The sequence below is a fragment of the Liolophura sinensis genome, chromosome 7 (assembly GCF_032854445.1).
Source record: "Liolophura sinensis isolate JHLJ2023 chromosome 7, CUHK_Ljap_v2, whole genome shotgun sequence".
Taxonomy (NCBI): Eukaryota; Metazoa; Mollusca; class Polyplacophora; order Chitonida; family Chitonidae; genus Liolophura; species Liolophura sinensis.
In genome coordinates, this window is record NC_088301.1 from 36805584 (window position 1) to 36820269 (window position 14686).

Here is a 14686-nt window from a genome sequence, read left to right on the forward strand (position 1 = left end):
GTTTCAACAAAATTACACTTCAATTCCGAGAATTATCTTCATCTTCCACAAAATGCGCATTTTTTCCCCTTGTGCTTATCCGCATTCGTTGTTGGTCTCTGTTGTCTTTCATAACACCTGTACAGTAGCATATACGCCCATTATTCGTTGCTACAACCTACCAACCCCTCCCCCTCCCCCCAAAGTAATAATATAAGTAAAGTAAGTGCGAGTAAGTGGAACTGCAGAATGACTAAATTATGACTATATTATGCACATGAATTTAATCGTAAAGCAAGGTGAATTAGACCTAAGCATTGGAAATAATGTGATGGACGTTGTATGTTGTCAAGTGAAGCCAATGCTTATGTAATCCGCAACAGCACTTGAATTGTCACAGCACTGTCCATATTGTTTACTTAATTGGTTACTACCGTGCATGATAATTTTATTATTATTTTTTTCGGTACACTAGATCAACAAATCTGTAGAATGATTTTAAAATATCAATGTGGCTAAGTTTATATTTAAATGAAACAAATGCAGACGTATATATGCTTTGGCAGAAGAACCGTGCTTGTCAGATATACGACTGGGTCATTATACCAATTACGTCGGGTCTATCGTTTGTTTATTAGCCTCGAAGGGCGTACCCTTGAAAGGGTTGCATGCAGGGTTAGGCTTTTCAACGAGCTACAGAGGAAAATAAGAGAGGAAAGGGGGTGGGCTTCGGGAGATATATCATCTGTTTTAACCTAATTCCTAACGTGATGTATGTCCACATATAATTACCAGTTAAATGCCAGTTTGAGTAAATTCTACACCTTTCGAATAAAGCTACACATCATCGATATTGCATTGTTATAATATTATTAGGCAAATTATGTGAGTAGACTGTAATCATGTAATTAAGTGGTATTACGGGATAATTCACTTTATCTAATGTGTACCATTTAGAAATGGCGATTTGTCGGTTCTAGGGTAAGAAAATGTGGAATGGAAGTCTACAAGCCGAACAGTGAAATTTATGTACTGTACATCTAAACATTCATATCCCATCATGAAAGAGAATTCTGCATGTCAGCTTATTCAAGCCCACAATCATTGTATAAATAAATATTCCTATTGGATGTGCTCCCATACTGATTGGTTTAGGAAGGGGCTATACTTCATACATTGATTGGTCAATGGAAGAATTGCATTGATTATCTTTTACAACGAATAAAGCGTTCAACTATACCCATGGAATATCAACTCCAAGGTGGAATATCAACTTGAAGGTGAAGTTGGTCAGCAAGCAAACATGCCTATGAACTTCCCTGGGCATTTTAAACTGATATACACATTTCAGGATATATAAGCTTATACGGGTACTTTGGTGTATATACGCTTATACGCCTTGGAAAACCATTCATGCACCTGACGAAGTGAACACTTTTTGTGCCCTCCTTTTTACAAAATATCGCAATGTAACTTTTTCAACTTCATTTGTACGCCCTTCCTCCCTGTGTAGTTCTTGATCAGCCCAATTCACATACTAGACCTGGTTAGGGAACTTTTACAAAAATGTGTTAAAGTATAACATAAATCCTAATAGTGATCAGTTACATCTTATTACCATTAAAACGCTATACTTTGGGCCATGTTAATGCTAGTGTCTTAGGCCACTTCCCAGTCACACGACCGAATATTATGTGTCAAAAGGTAGAAATCCAATTAAGTTGTCTTTGGTTCATTTTCAGGTTTTTAATGAATATATTAGTTATTATATATATTTCTAGTTAAGATCGATAAATATCAAGTTGTTATACAAGGATGTCACAAACCTTTGTATGAACCATAATTACAGCTTATCGCCTATACTTGTTTGTGTATGTAATTGTCCCCACCTTAAACAAAGCGGGACATAACAAGTATCGGATATAAGTTTTTCACACCTTGCCACAAGACACAGGAAGGGCAGGTAATGAGCCCTTTGAGGGCTCTTCACACCCGTGGTCCGCCTGACACAGATGACATCCCCCTAAAGAGGACTGGGCTGTGTCAGGTTGCAATGCAGAGCCTCGCGCCCACAGAATGGCCATGTGCCCTAATCCTCAGGTTGAACAATACGTCAGGACAATACAGAAACCGGTCACCGCTCAGTAGCTACAACAATACACACACAGCCTCCTAAATGATCGGAGCTGACAGAGGTATATGCGGCGGTTTCCGATCGCCCTCCCTGACCAAATTGCTTTGGCGCGGTATTCTGACCACTACCCCCGTGTCAACGTCTCTCGCCGCTCATGCATGCACGACAAAGTCTCTTGTCTCCCTGTTTCCCTCATCTCACTCGTCTTAACCTCGATTATCCTAATCCAACAACGCTCGACGACATAAACGTGTAGGGTATATGTTTTCTGGCATAGAACTTCAGAAGGTTTGATAAATTAAAAAAGGAAACCAACGGAACATATACAAAAATTACCCGCAATTAATCAACAAAATATTACAAAGTACGCCAGAAATGAAGGATTACATCTTGCCACTATGTTACCAGGATACAGTTCATTCCTTTTTACGTAAGTTTTGTCACAGATAATCAGATTATGACTAAGGTCAGCGTGACTAAGGTCAGCGTGAAGTGGCAGTACTTCCCTAGTGTTTATCTTGCCTCAGATCTTAGTGGCTTTGATCTCTCTGCTATTACAGATCTGAGCATTGAAAAAAAAAACAAAAAAACAAAATGTGGCCCACAAATGACAACAAAGAGAAAAAAATACATATTTTTTTTATATATTATATATTTTATACATTTTTTTTTCATAAATTGTAGATCATCAGTTAGACATGGCCAACACTCAACCTAACAATAAACACAATGTATAGTTTGTTAGCAAATTTGCCACAAAACATACATTTCCACATCTAAGCACGTCTTTCTGGTGATACAAAGTGATAGCAAACTTGTAAACGCGAAGACATTAAACTGCGTATAGACAGGGAATCCGTTAAAGTGAATAAGGCACATCTTTTATTGCCATATGAAAGAGATACAAGCAAATGTAACGGCACAATATGCGCAAATAGTACATAGTTACACGAAAGAAAATACGATTTTGTCATTGGGAAAAGACAGTACAGGCTGCTGTAAACCTATAATATTAAAGTTTCTGAACATGCATCGGGCATAAATAATTTCAGAGATAGATAAAATTTCAGGAAATGTCCAAAATTGGTGAAAAAAAAAATTCGGCCATATTATGTTGAACTAACGCAAACGTAACCCTACTCGTACATTCAGAATTTGGCGAAGCCATGAAAGCGGGCAAAATAAGTGAAACCAAATCAGTGGAACTGTATGGAGTTTGCATCAAATTTAAAGCCATATAATTTCGAAATTACTTTTTTCGTGGGTGTTAAATATTTAAAGGATGGAAAGTATACTCCATATATAAGACAGTAGGAAGTGATACAAAAGCAACTCATCACCTCATGCATGGCGAGACTATTGACAGCATGGTTTGTCACCGTTTACCATATTTGATCGGTGCAGAGGGAGAAGTACGAATGGGCGGAGAGTTTACTAAACGAGGGTCCCGCCCAGGACAGAGTGGGGATAGCAGGAGGGAAGTATCCGGGAACGTGGCTGCCTTTTGTCACTTCCCTGCAGGTGTGCGGGGCTATACCTTCCCATGTCAAAGACAAAACGCGCTGACGGGAGTACAGGAAAACGGCCGATGATTGGTCGACACGCTCTGTCCTACTGTAGACCAGATTTGTCGAACTGACAGAGTAGCCCGCAATAAAACGGTGCCTGCCCATCAACTGATCATTCAGTCTCTAATCGTCTGTCAACTCATTTCCCCCCCCGGCCGTCCGGTGAAGAGTGAGGAACGGGATAACCCTTAAATATCCACCATCCTTCCGGACTACATCCATTGCTTCCTGGTACAGGAAGAGGGCAGAGCAACCGAGAGGTGAGTCAAACTTTTAATACCTTTTAAATATTTATCTGCATACATGTATATCAACTGAGATACAAATCGTTCTACCCCTTGCTGAGTTTCCTTGGGAAACAAATATCATCTTCTTCCAAAAATATTTGTAGAACATTCCAATAATTTAAGAACTTTTTTTCAGTCACGTAGACTGAAAATAGTGTAAGATGTATCGATTATGTAATATAGTTAAGATCTCTTTAATTTGGCCTGCATATTTCTTTTAACTTTATTTTGTATGAAACTTGTATAATAATAATAAAGTTTTCTGGGTGATACAAAGAGAGAAAGGTACGCAACAGTGTGTAACATACCATGTATCGTACTACTAACATCAATATTTAGTTTGAACCATATGGCAGTTCGTGTAAAAACAGCTTTCTGCATGGAACACCGCAGGAGTTCATAAATATCATAAACATGCGCGCTGTACAAACAAAAAATAAGGAAATAATATAAGCTAATCAGCACATCAGCCTACTATGTTCATAGGATCAAAGAGAGTAACATGCAGGATTTACAGATTATTTTGCCTCAGGTATGTCCGGTCAACAACAAACTATATCTTTTTAGCGCGCACGGTTGGTACCACCGGAATTATGTTACTGATTTTTCTTAAAAAAATATGCATATACACATCCAACTGCACATGCCATATACCGACCTGTATATGATGTAGTATATATATTTTATCAACACAGACAAAAAAAAAGTACTTGATAATTAATTGTTTTCCTTAAATTTGATGTTTAAATGAAGCTAATAAATGAAGAACACGGGCGTCACAGGCTAATGTGTACAAGTTATTGCATGTTCCTTATGTTTATATTTTATTTTGTAAATTGGTGTTTTGCTTGTTGCTTGTAAGAACTATGTATAGTGGTACTCTATAGTTCCGTACACTGAGCGTACAATTTGAAGACTACAACTCTGTAGTATATTTGTATTTGCATAGGTTTCCACTGTTGCATTAGCGCTTGTAATTAGCTATCTACCAGCAACGTAAATGAGGTTTATCCGCACTGATGTTTTGTGTTTTAATTATGATTGTACGACCTCCGACCGCTTAGATAAAAATGTGACTCGCGTGGAATTCAACAATTATGCAATAAATAGCAACGACATTCCTACTTTTACAGCGCGCACGTGCAAAGGGCCTCTAGGAACTAATTCCACTCGCTGGACTGGACACGAGGATCATTATTGAGTTTTAAAATGTCAGATCAGCAATTATGTAATCTGCATTGTCTACGTGTACTCTTGTGTTATCATTTGCAACTCGAGATTAACTTTCCAGCCTGGAATCAGTGGATTTCTATGCTCGCAATAAGAGTATCGGAGTCAAAGTGTGAGGATATTGTATCTCCATGTTAATTCGACTTAATACGGTGTACTTCACTGATAGGAATAAAGACTACTTTTTTGCAAAGATTCCCTCAAGGCAAATAATTCGTTGAAGATCAGGACACATACTTTGGGGAATGCTTTAAATGACACATTCTTGTTGGTTTCTATAGTGCCATTCTCAAAACTAAAACACAGTTGTGCAGCTTGGACTTTCTAGCATATAGGTATAAATTTCCACAAACTTCGATCTCGAGCAAACATTTGTTTTGCTAAATTCATTTCCCAGGCACCACGTGTCGACGCGTGGCCAAGGGAATGATGCGAGTCTGATTTCCTTTTGGCTCTTGTACTTTCGAGGTTATCCCGCTAGTTAGGTCGCCACAGTTCACAGTGTTAACATTTATCACCTAGGTTCATACAAAAGGTGGAGGAAGTCTGGTGGTTTAATTGAAATACGATTGTTGGGCAAAAAGAAAGGCCCCGAAAAAAAGAACATATATCATGACATTATTTTGTCTCTTACTCGAAATTCATTGCGTTTTTTTACCAGCCTTTTTCCATTAATCTGTGTCCACTCTTCAAGCTTGTGTATACTGGTCCTTGCTTATTCAGCGATTGTTTGTGTCACATGGCCAGTTGGAACTCTCCTGTGTTTCAGCCTTCTGGCTCAAGATTCTGAGACTCTTTCTGGCAAAGGCCAAAGACATGAGCCTCGTGTCTCGAGCAGTTTTTCTAGTCACTTAATTAGATATAATCAGCGGTCTTAGGCCCCATTATTTCACCACAGCGCGGGGTTTATACATATAACGGCCTGGTAACGACCGCTTCAGTACAGTTGGGCATACGGGTGCCTTCTCTCGTGCCCAATGAACGTCCCAGACACGTGGCTTTATAAACATTCACCGAATTTAAGGCTTTGATTTTCTTCACATATTTTAATATAGACGGCTACTTAAAGAAGCACCATCAGTCCCATTGTGTACTCACACTTATAAGCTTATATACATATATGTAGTATATGATGTCGATGTACGCTATTTTGCGTGAATTTGATTGATAAGGAGTATAGTCAGTCAGGTTAAGTTTTGCTCTTTTCATGCAGTGAACCGTTGGGTTGTCCCTGGAATCAGAATGTCCGGATTAGCAAACAGCTGCCGGCATATAACAGGTAGAGTTATTGTCCCTAGCGATTGTCTGCGTTTTGGACATTTACGGCAACACGTCGCGAAGTTTCACCAAAAAACAAAAAAAAAACAAAAAACGCAAAAACCAACAATCCACAATAAACTAACGCTGTAACCAAGAATTAAAAAGCGCGGCTTTACTTTAATCGATAATGAATTATAAAATGACATCTAGTCGGTATCGATAAAAGACCCGAGAATGCAAATAAGGTATTGTACTTTTGGCTAATAGTGTAGTAATATTGGTCATAAATCTTACCGGTTTCAAAGCTTATATATACACGTATATCCCTAATAAATAATTGACTCTATTTGAATATCACATATATCATGAAGTTTATTGCATATATACAGGCATAGCAGGACGTTGCCCTATCTCGCGTGAAACTTACTGGCTCTCAAAGCTTACTGGCTGTTTGTAATAGTAATGTTATGTGCTAAAAATTCGCAAACGTGACATCGTTTTAGTATAATAGTTGGTCAACATGTACAAGACGTTGTGAAACATTTTATCGTGCATTCAGAACGCAAATGACCATTTATCACGATATGTGGCACGTGCCACGCCAAACATGGTTGCCTTGTCGTCGGATCGTTGACCACTGACCAAACCAGATATAGGCCGATCAGGCTATATCACCTCAGGCCATGTCAATGGTATCTGCTTAAGTCCATTATGGCCCTGACTCTTCCTATTGTAAATTAATCTCTTGAGTGGGCTGTGTCGCGCGCCGCCAAGCATTGTAAACAGACGTCTTCAGACAGTGACCACACGGACGACCAATCATTAAGTCGTTAGTCATTCTCTGCTGGGCTTCAGTGTGGCGGATAAGTGGTCATAACGAATGATGACAATGACAACTGTTTACGATGCACATTTAAGTCTGGGTAAATAAAAGTGAAATACTGCTGCTGTACGTTGCCTTTGCGGTAATAAATTTCCCTGTCTTTTAAGAATATTGACTAGTTAACCATCAATTCAAGGTAGATTGGTGACCGAAATGGGCAATAACGCCATTGGAGGTATCCCCCAACAGAACCGCATATTGCCCAGATAATTCTATGGTGGTCAGTCGTTACCCTTGTTGACTATCATCTGTCTGAACTGTGTTGTCTAATGTCTTGGTGTGTTTCAGAAGCACTATCGTTTTCAGTCACACACGATTAAAGAGTTCAAGTTATTGTTAAACACATTCATTTTCCATCTTATAGTTTATCACCCACAAGGCTTAGGGTGAGTCGACCGAGTTTTAATTGCCTCTTTATGGCGAGGTTCATTTAGTGGAAATTAACAAACAATTAGCATGTACTGCCCGTATAATATTCCGGCAAGCGAGAAATTGGAGTTGGATCTACTATTTCCCGCAGCGCCGATGCTGAACAAAAAACTGCCTTTTCTGAACTGGGCTTCTTTGTTGTCCTCAGCGACTTAGTGTTACGGAAACCGATCATATCAGATAAGGGAACTGTTTAAGATCTGAAACATCTGTTCGCGCAGGCGGTGGCTTGTTTGTTTGGGTTATCGTGATGCTCAAGGAAAAAAAAAAAAACGCCTCGCTTTCCAAAAGTGTGATACGAAAATTATCTCTATATAATGACCAGCACGTATCATCCTGAAAGGTAATGCAGTAACATATAATAACAGAATCCAATATCCAAAATAGGTTGAATCAAGAATATATTATTAACAGGAAAGTAAAAGTTTATACATTGTGCGAAAACGACAAAACTGGCGTTCAAATTAAACAGATAGTGGAAAGTAAGAATCTGGTCAATTATGTGGGTAGAGCTCTACTGACTTTTTTTATTATTATTCGATTGAGAAGGATTTCGTCAAATGAAATCGAACAGAAGATACGCTCCAGTGAATGCAAAACACACGTGCAGCCTTGCTTACTGATGTGGAAAACCTTTGTATGGAATACCATTTGGAACGGAAAGAATTGGCATGCATTCAGTAAAACTTTCTTCCAACAATGCCTCTAATCGAGCAAAACGGCAAAAATGAAAAGGACATCAATTGTGGTGAATGTAAAATATCTGGAATAAATGTTTCCCACGAGTTCGTCATTATTAATAATCAGTAGTCCCAAAAAATGTATCATTAAAGCTATACATACATAAAAGACCTCGGGTCTCGGCAATTGATATACATACATGTACTTGTTAACGTAAAAGCACCAATATAGGCACATCATAATCACCATGCATCGTTTGAGCAATTACATTTTTCTTTATCAAGTTTGATCAAAATGCTAATCCATTTATATGTATTATTAACCTACTGTATTCCTGAAGAAAATCAGATACAGTTTTGTTCTTTTACATTCTTATCTATAGACATGTCCTTTTTTTTCGCAGAAGACTGACATTGAGAGTGCAGCTATGACACTCACGGAATCTTCCCTGCCTGAATTCCGGAGGGCCAAAGTTATGACTTAAACACCTCTTGCCAAACATAACTGGGATATCAACGACACAGTTCTTCCAATGGTATCCATATTTTCTTTCTTTTTACTCTTTTTTCTAAATCACTTTACTTTCATGCCTATCCTTAAATGGTATCTTCTTTCCAAATAATACCATATTCATTAAAAACTTATTTATTAGTATGACGTAAACAAGTTAAACATTTGCTTGATATTTTGCGGGAATACTTACTGAAAGCTTCTCCTCTCCATAGTTCGACGCTGTATATGTACGTTTTCGAATTTGTTGAACTCGTTGCGTTCTTCAGACACACGATCCTGACGCCTTCAACGATTGGCCAGACGGACATTGTCGTCAGGTATATTCGGAAGACAGTGACGAAAGCCGACGTCACATAAGCGGCTGGGCCATGAGAAACACCAATAATCACAACGTAAACATCCTCAAAAAATCCTGTCTGGGTGTTTTAGTCTGTCAACTACACTGCAGCACTGAATCCGGAAACAAGGTTCACCTACGACCTGCTATCTGCGACAAGGCAGGAGAAAACAGCTAGGTAAGATTTAAGAGAAATGTTTTGTTGGCACCGGAGCTTGAATAATAAACTATTTGTGAAAGAGAAGTATTACTTCTCACGATGCATTTTCTTTTGGAAAGAACTATATATGTATGGGCAATAGCAGACCATGACATAATATTGTGGCTTTCATTTTTTATCTGCTGTACAAAGGTAAAAAAAGGAGAGCCATTGTTTTAACTTTAATACGTCAATGCTTAACCGGTTGACCCGACTGACTCTCTATCCTTTAGTACATATGGCGCTAAGCGAGATCACATTTAACCTGTTGCACCGATTCACTGAAAAGAGTTTCTGACTTGTTTTAATACTTTTAGTAGAAATAAAACTTTGCATAACGCCGTTTACCTATAACATGTGCAAAGCCGTAATTCGCCGCAAAACAGCGCTCCCATCTCGGTGCGCATTTCTATCCGCTACATTTGGCGTCCTCCATCAAATTATATTCAATTGCATGTCGCAATTAGGCTCATCCTGAAATTTTTGTGTTGCATGAAGTTTGACGTGCACAAAAACAACATATGTTCTCAAAGATCTGCCTAACATTGTCTGCTACGATAATTGTTAAATTGGGCATGGAAAGTCCACATTGAGATTGATGGGGATGATTTGATAGCACATTGACCTTTCTCAAAATTCTAACTTGTTGGGACTTTTGGGCACGAGTGAATGTCACTGTATGAATTTCAAGTAGAGATCTCGCACTAATCTGCAGGCATTATCTGTCGGCATTCGCTGTCGCTTGACTGGTGCACGTGCGTGCGAGAGTTAATAAACCGGAGTGATTAATCAAAAAACTGTCCCAAAGAACATCCTTATATTAGACTAATTGCTCATCGTTACTCACGGGAAATCTTTGGTGACATTTGCAACCGGTTTAATTGTCCAATAATACCCATGGCTTCCCTGTTTTTAAATATCTGTCTCTGTATACAAATTACACGTAACTAAAATCACACGCAATTATAGAGTTTATTCAATCTGTGCGACTCTTGAGTATTTATTCACATCCGGGTGGTTTAAGTCACGCTTTGGCTGTTGATATCCACAACTGTTGATATTTTTGGACATGTCCCACTGTAATCGTTTCCATCTAAAACCAGTATATCTCAAAGATACATCTCTATATGTAGCCACGTCTGGTCTGCTGTTTCGATAAGTTTTATATGTATATAGGTTTCTCTTTATTTAAAAGAAATATTAAAGGTTTTCGAATATTTGCACTACTTTACATTAACGTAAATATTAATCGGCTTAAAGTGCTCTCAAAATCGTTTGTAATACTGTATGGTGGTGTCTTTTTCTTTCCTAGGAAAGAACTGCCCAAATCCTAACTGCAGCGGACGTCTTGAATTGATGCCGTGTCGCGGTCACTGTGGTTACCCAGTTACTCACTTCTGGAGACATTGCAACGGGTTGGTCTATTTCCAAGCCAAGGGTGTTCATGATCATCCAAAACCGGAAGTAAAAACGACCGCTGAAGCCAGGCGACACCTCCATAATAGCAACCGTGGCCGATTTTACGCTGTAAGTCTTCAAATTCAAGTCAATTCAAAGTGACTTTCGATATACAGATTACTGTAATGCTATCTTAACAAATTTACAGTTCATATACCATTATTTGTCTATATTGTGGCGGCAGTAGTTTTACTGTCCAGCGAGCAACTTCTTACAGCATTGTTTCATGTTTTTTATTCTTCCAGCAAAATAAACTTCGTCGCCAAAGAAAACGTTCTTCCCGCTGCCTAAGTCCAGTTCAAGACCACCTTCCCAAATCACCAAGGCTGACCCTCTCAGGTAAATAGCCTTTTTCTCCTTTTTCAGTTCTTGAAACCAGGTGAAAAATAGTTCCTCCTTCAAAGGGCTTTATATAGGGTGTAAATATTTTCACTATTTTTATTGTTAAATGTACATGAGATAGATATAACCTGGTGATTTGGACAAAACTGCATATAGGACGTTATGGACAAGATGACATATTTTAAGTAAGTTTTGTCATTGGTATTTTCAGAAAAGGAGTTCCTTTGCTCATGTCCACCATTTGAATGCACCTGTTCTGCTCCCATGACAACGGCTTTTGACCTCACCGCAACAAATCTGGGTCCAGCGTGGACGATACCGACGTCCGGCGGAACGAGGGACGTCAATCAAGTTGCATCACTTCCACAGATTTCTACGGAAGCCGAGTCGACTGGAGCCCATCATGCCAGTTGTATGGGGCAACAGCAACAGCACATGAGTTATTTTTCGACCCCAAATGACCGGGGCCTCAGTGGATTTGTAGATCACATTCCATCTTTCCCTGATCCCCAAGCTTCCGGGGAATATGTTACATTCAGTGGTGCACATGTCTATGGGAATTCCTCAGATTTGTTTCTTCCCCTTGATTCCTTGTCCAGTTTATCATCTGGTATGTCGGCACACAACAACATCACCCGCTGCAGCAATTCCAACACCTTCAACCGCTCTTGGTTCAATCATACGAAAGACCACGGGTCATCAGAGTATGCAGGTCACGGCGCCATTTACAATTCTTCACATCAGTCTAGAGTGTCTGCCTTCAAACAGGAGCCCACTGACGCCGGTCACTTTACTCACTCTGCACCAGACTGCTTGAGCGACATTTTCTCATCTAGTCCTTCCTGTGAGGTGAACAAGTTGCCTAAATCTGAACCTCACTCGGATTTTCAGGACTACGACTCCAATGCCATTTCACGAAGTCTGCCAATGTTCAGTCCTATAAAGGAAGGAAGTCTGCAAGGAGAATACGGCCATTCCACGCCCGTGTACAGCAGTCCAGATTACATGGGCTCTAGACAACCAAGTCCCGCCGGATCCGTCCATTCGTATCGATCGTCCCCTGTCATGAGACAAATGTCAACCACGCCAACAGGCTCCGACCATTCCTCTCCTTCACCCTGCTTCACCGAGTTACAGCCAATTTTCCAGTGCTGGTAACCCACTGGGGAGACCTCCCCAGCTGCAGAGAAAACCGTCAACCAAGTTTCCTGGAAAACCTGACATCGTCCACGAGAACTGTGAATACATGCATTCCCAGTTATCATACTGGCCTGTTCTCAGAGCCACAGGTAATGGATAACAAAAGCAACCCAATTTTATCACTGTACTCGGGCAATTTCGATTCTCCAGCGATGTTTCCAAGCTTATCATATAACATGGCTTCGGAAACAGCGCCTCCTTCCGGGAAATTCAGGCATCAGAAGTGTCTACCTCCGACCATGGTCAATACAATGTTTTTTCTAGCAGCGCCCCCTCGGGAAGCTCAACAGATTGCGTCCCTTTAGCCCAAACCATTCACAACAACAATATTCACTGTATAAATATTACCTTAGCGTAGAGCTGCACAAATTGACTTTTACACACGCATGTATACTAGTATATAGGGTTGCACAAACCGTCCTCAGATAAAAAGTGCCATTATTTTACATGTCAAATGGAATGTTGACGAAATATCATTGTAATTTTTGTTATATATATATATATGTATACTTGTAAATTTACATGCCAATGATGTTTATTGTCTTCCAATTTAAATATTTTAAAGATTTGATTATGCATTTTTGCCTTTATAACTTACATTACAATTTACATGGTGGCATTTTCGGAGACAACTGAAAACAACTTTTTTTAATTTGTAATTCCTATGTTTCGTAATTGATCTCTGTGACGATGAACTTTACAGGTTTACGAAAAGTCGGCATGTGCTTCTAAATAATTCTAACGATATCATCAAACTGGCCGGTGAGCGTGCAAAAGTTTAGTATATCTTGAATGTTTTATCAAATTGTGTGTGTTTCATATCGTGTGTGTCACATTTGTACGCACCGTTGGAAATTAAAATATCATATTTATTGAGTGAAAACGGGCGTTAATGTTTTTCTTCTTACGTTTTACCTTTTCTTAGATATTTCATTTCTGTCATCTGGGTATGAAGTACAAAAATTGCAAAAAAGCAGCCTGAGTTGCAGATAATCGAAATCTAATGCATTAGCTTTCACTTCAGAGATGAATGCGCCAATAACTCACTGCCAATATAGAAATGCATTTACTTTCATAGTAGACACGATATTCTTGCTTGTTAGAATATAACTGTATGAAGTGTTAATGATTTGTAGAACAAAAGTTAATATGGAAGGTTATGGGTTATGGTATATGCACTATGTTCTGAAAGTAACACATTCTTGATGTTAAAACGCAGGGTAATTATCATTAATTTGATCCTGGCCGAGTGATTAAGGCGAATTGTCTTTCAATCGCTGTGTGATATAAAAAAAAACAAAAACAACATACACAGAGTATATGAACACATGGTGCGAGTTCAGTTCTTGAGAGGAATCCTATATAGATTCTCCAGATATCACTTGTTATTGAACGTTGTTGTCAGTATAGCAGTTGACGACGCTGGTGTGGCCGTTTCCACAGTCTATTGTCAGTAGAAGACCACCTCCATCTACCCATGCTATACTAATATCTGGCTTATCTGCACGTTATGCACACATATACGTCAAAAGGTTTTTGGTCAGTGGTGTACCCCCTCCACTCCGGTTTTCTCCAAGTGCGGCGTTAAACAACAATCAAAAAAAAAAATAATAATAATAAAATAATAAACAAACATACAATTCTAGGAAAACATTATTTCATCTAAGTTTGCTCTCGACATACATTCCAATGTGAAATTCATTTTGATTGCCTGTCGAAGAGCTTTAAATGCAATCAGGAAAATAACATACAACAGATCCACAAATATTCTGGCTGAAACTGACTGAAAAAAAAATCTGCAACCTTTTTTGAATTTTTTTTAAATTCAACTCTACTGTACTCGTCAAAGTAAGTAAATACATGCACACATATGTCTACGGTTGTCATTCATGCCATACATAGGGGCAAAGAACGTCATAAAATATTGGTAGGACTACATAGGGACTATGTGGGGTCGGCGAGAGTTGGATTCGAGCCGGCTACCTCACTCCCCATGCAGCGCAACTCCCCATACAGCCCTGGTCATGCTGCTCTGCTTTTCGTTGTCTAACGAATGTGCAAGAGACGGTCCACGTATACAAGATGTACATTTTTTACATGTTCCATATACTATGCCGCAACAATATTCTGATCGGAAACCACCTAGCAAAACCTAAAACAATGCTTGCCAACCCATAATATAACCG

General features: G+C 39.1%; 1 protein-coding gene across 1 annotated transcript; it reads left to right on the plus strand.

Annotated features, from left to right (window-relative positions):
- The first annotated feature begins 10853 nt into the window (after nt 1–10853).
- LOC135471800 (transcription factor glial cells missing-like) lies at nt 10854–13286 on the plus strand. Its single transcript, XM_064751151.1, has 3 exons — nt 10854–11027; nt 11204–11297; nt 11512–13286. Exons 1-3 carry the CDS (start codon nt 10857–10859, stop codon nt 12456–12458), a joined length of 1212 nt encoding a protein of 403 aa, XP_064607221.1. The 5' UTR covers nt 10854–10856; the 3' UTR covers nt 12459–13286.
- Nucleotides 13287–14686: the final 1400 nt, after the last annotated feature.

Excerpts from the sequence above, each read along its gene's own strand:
- LOC135471800 (XM_064751151.1), top strand. The coding sequence starts at position 10,857 with ATGCCGTGTCGCGGTCACTGTGGTTACCCAGTTACTCACTTCTGGAGA. Across the intron at positions 11,028-11,203 it reads ACCGTGGCCGATTTTACGCT|CAAAATAAACTTCGTCGCCA; the intron begins GTAAGTCTTCAA and ends TTATTCTTCCAG. Across the intron at positions 11,298-11,511 it reads ACCAAGGCTGACCCTCTCAG|AAAAGGAGTTCCTTTGCTCA; the intron begins GTAAATAGCCTT and ends TGGTATTTTCAG.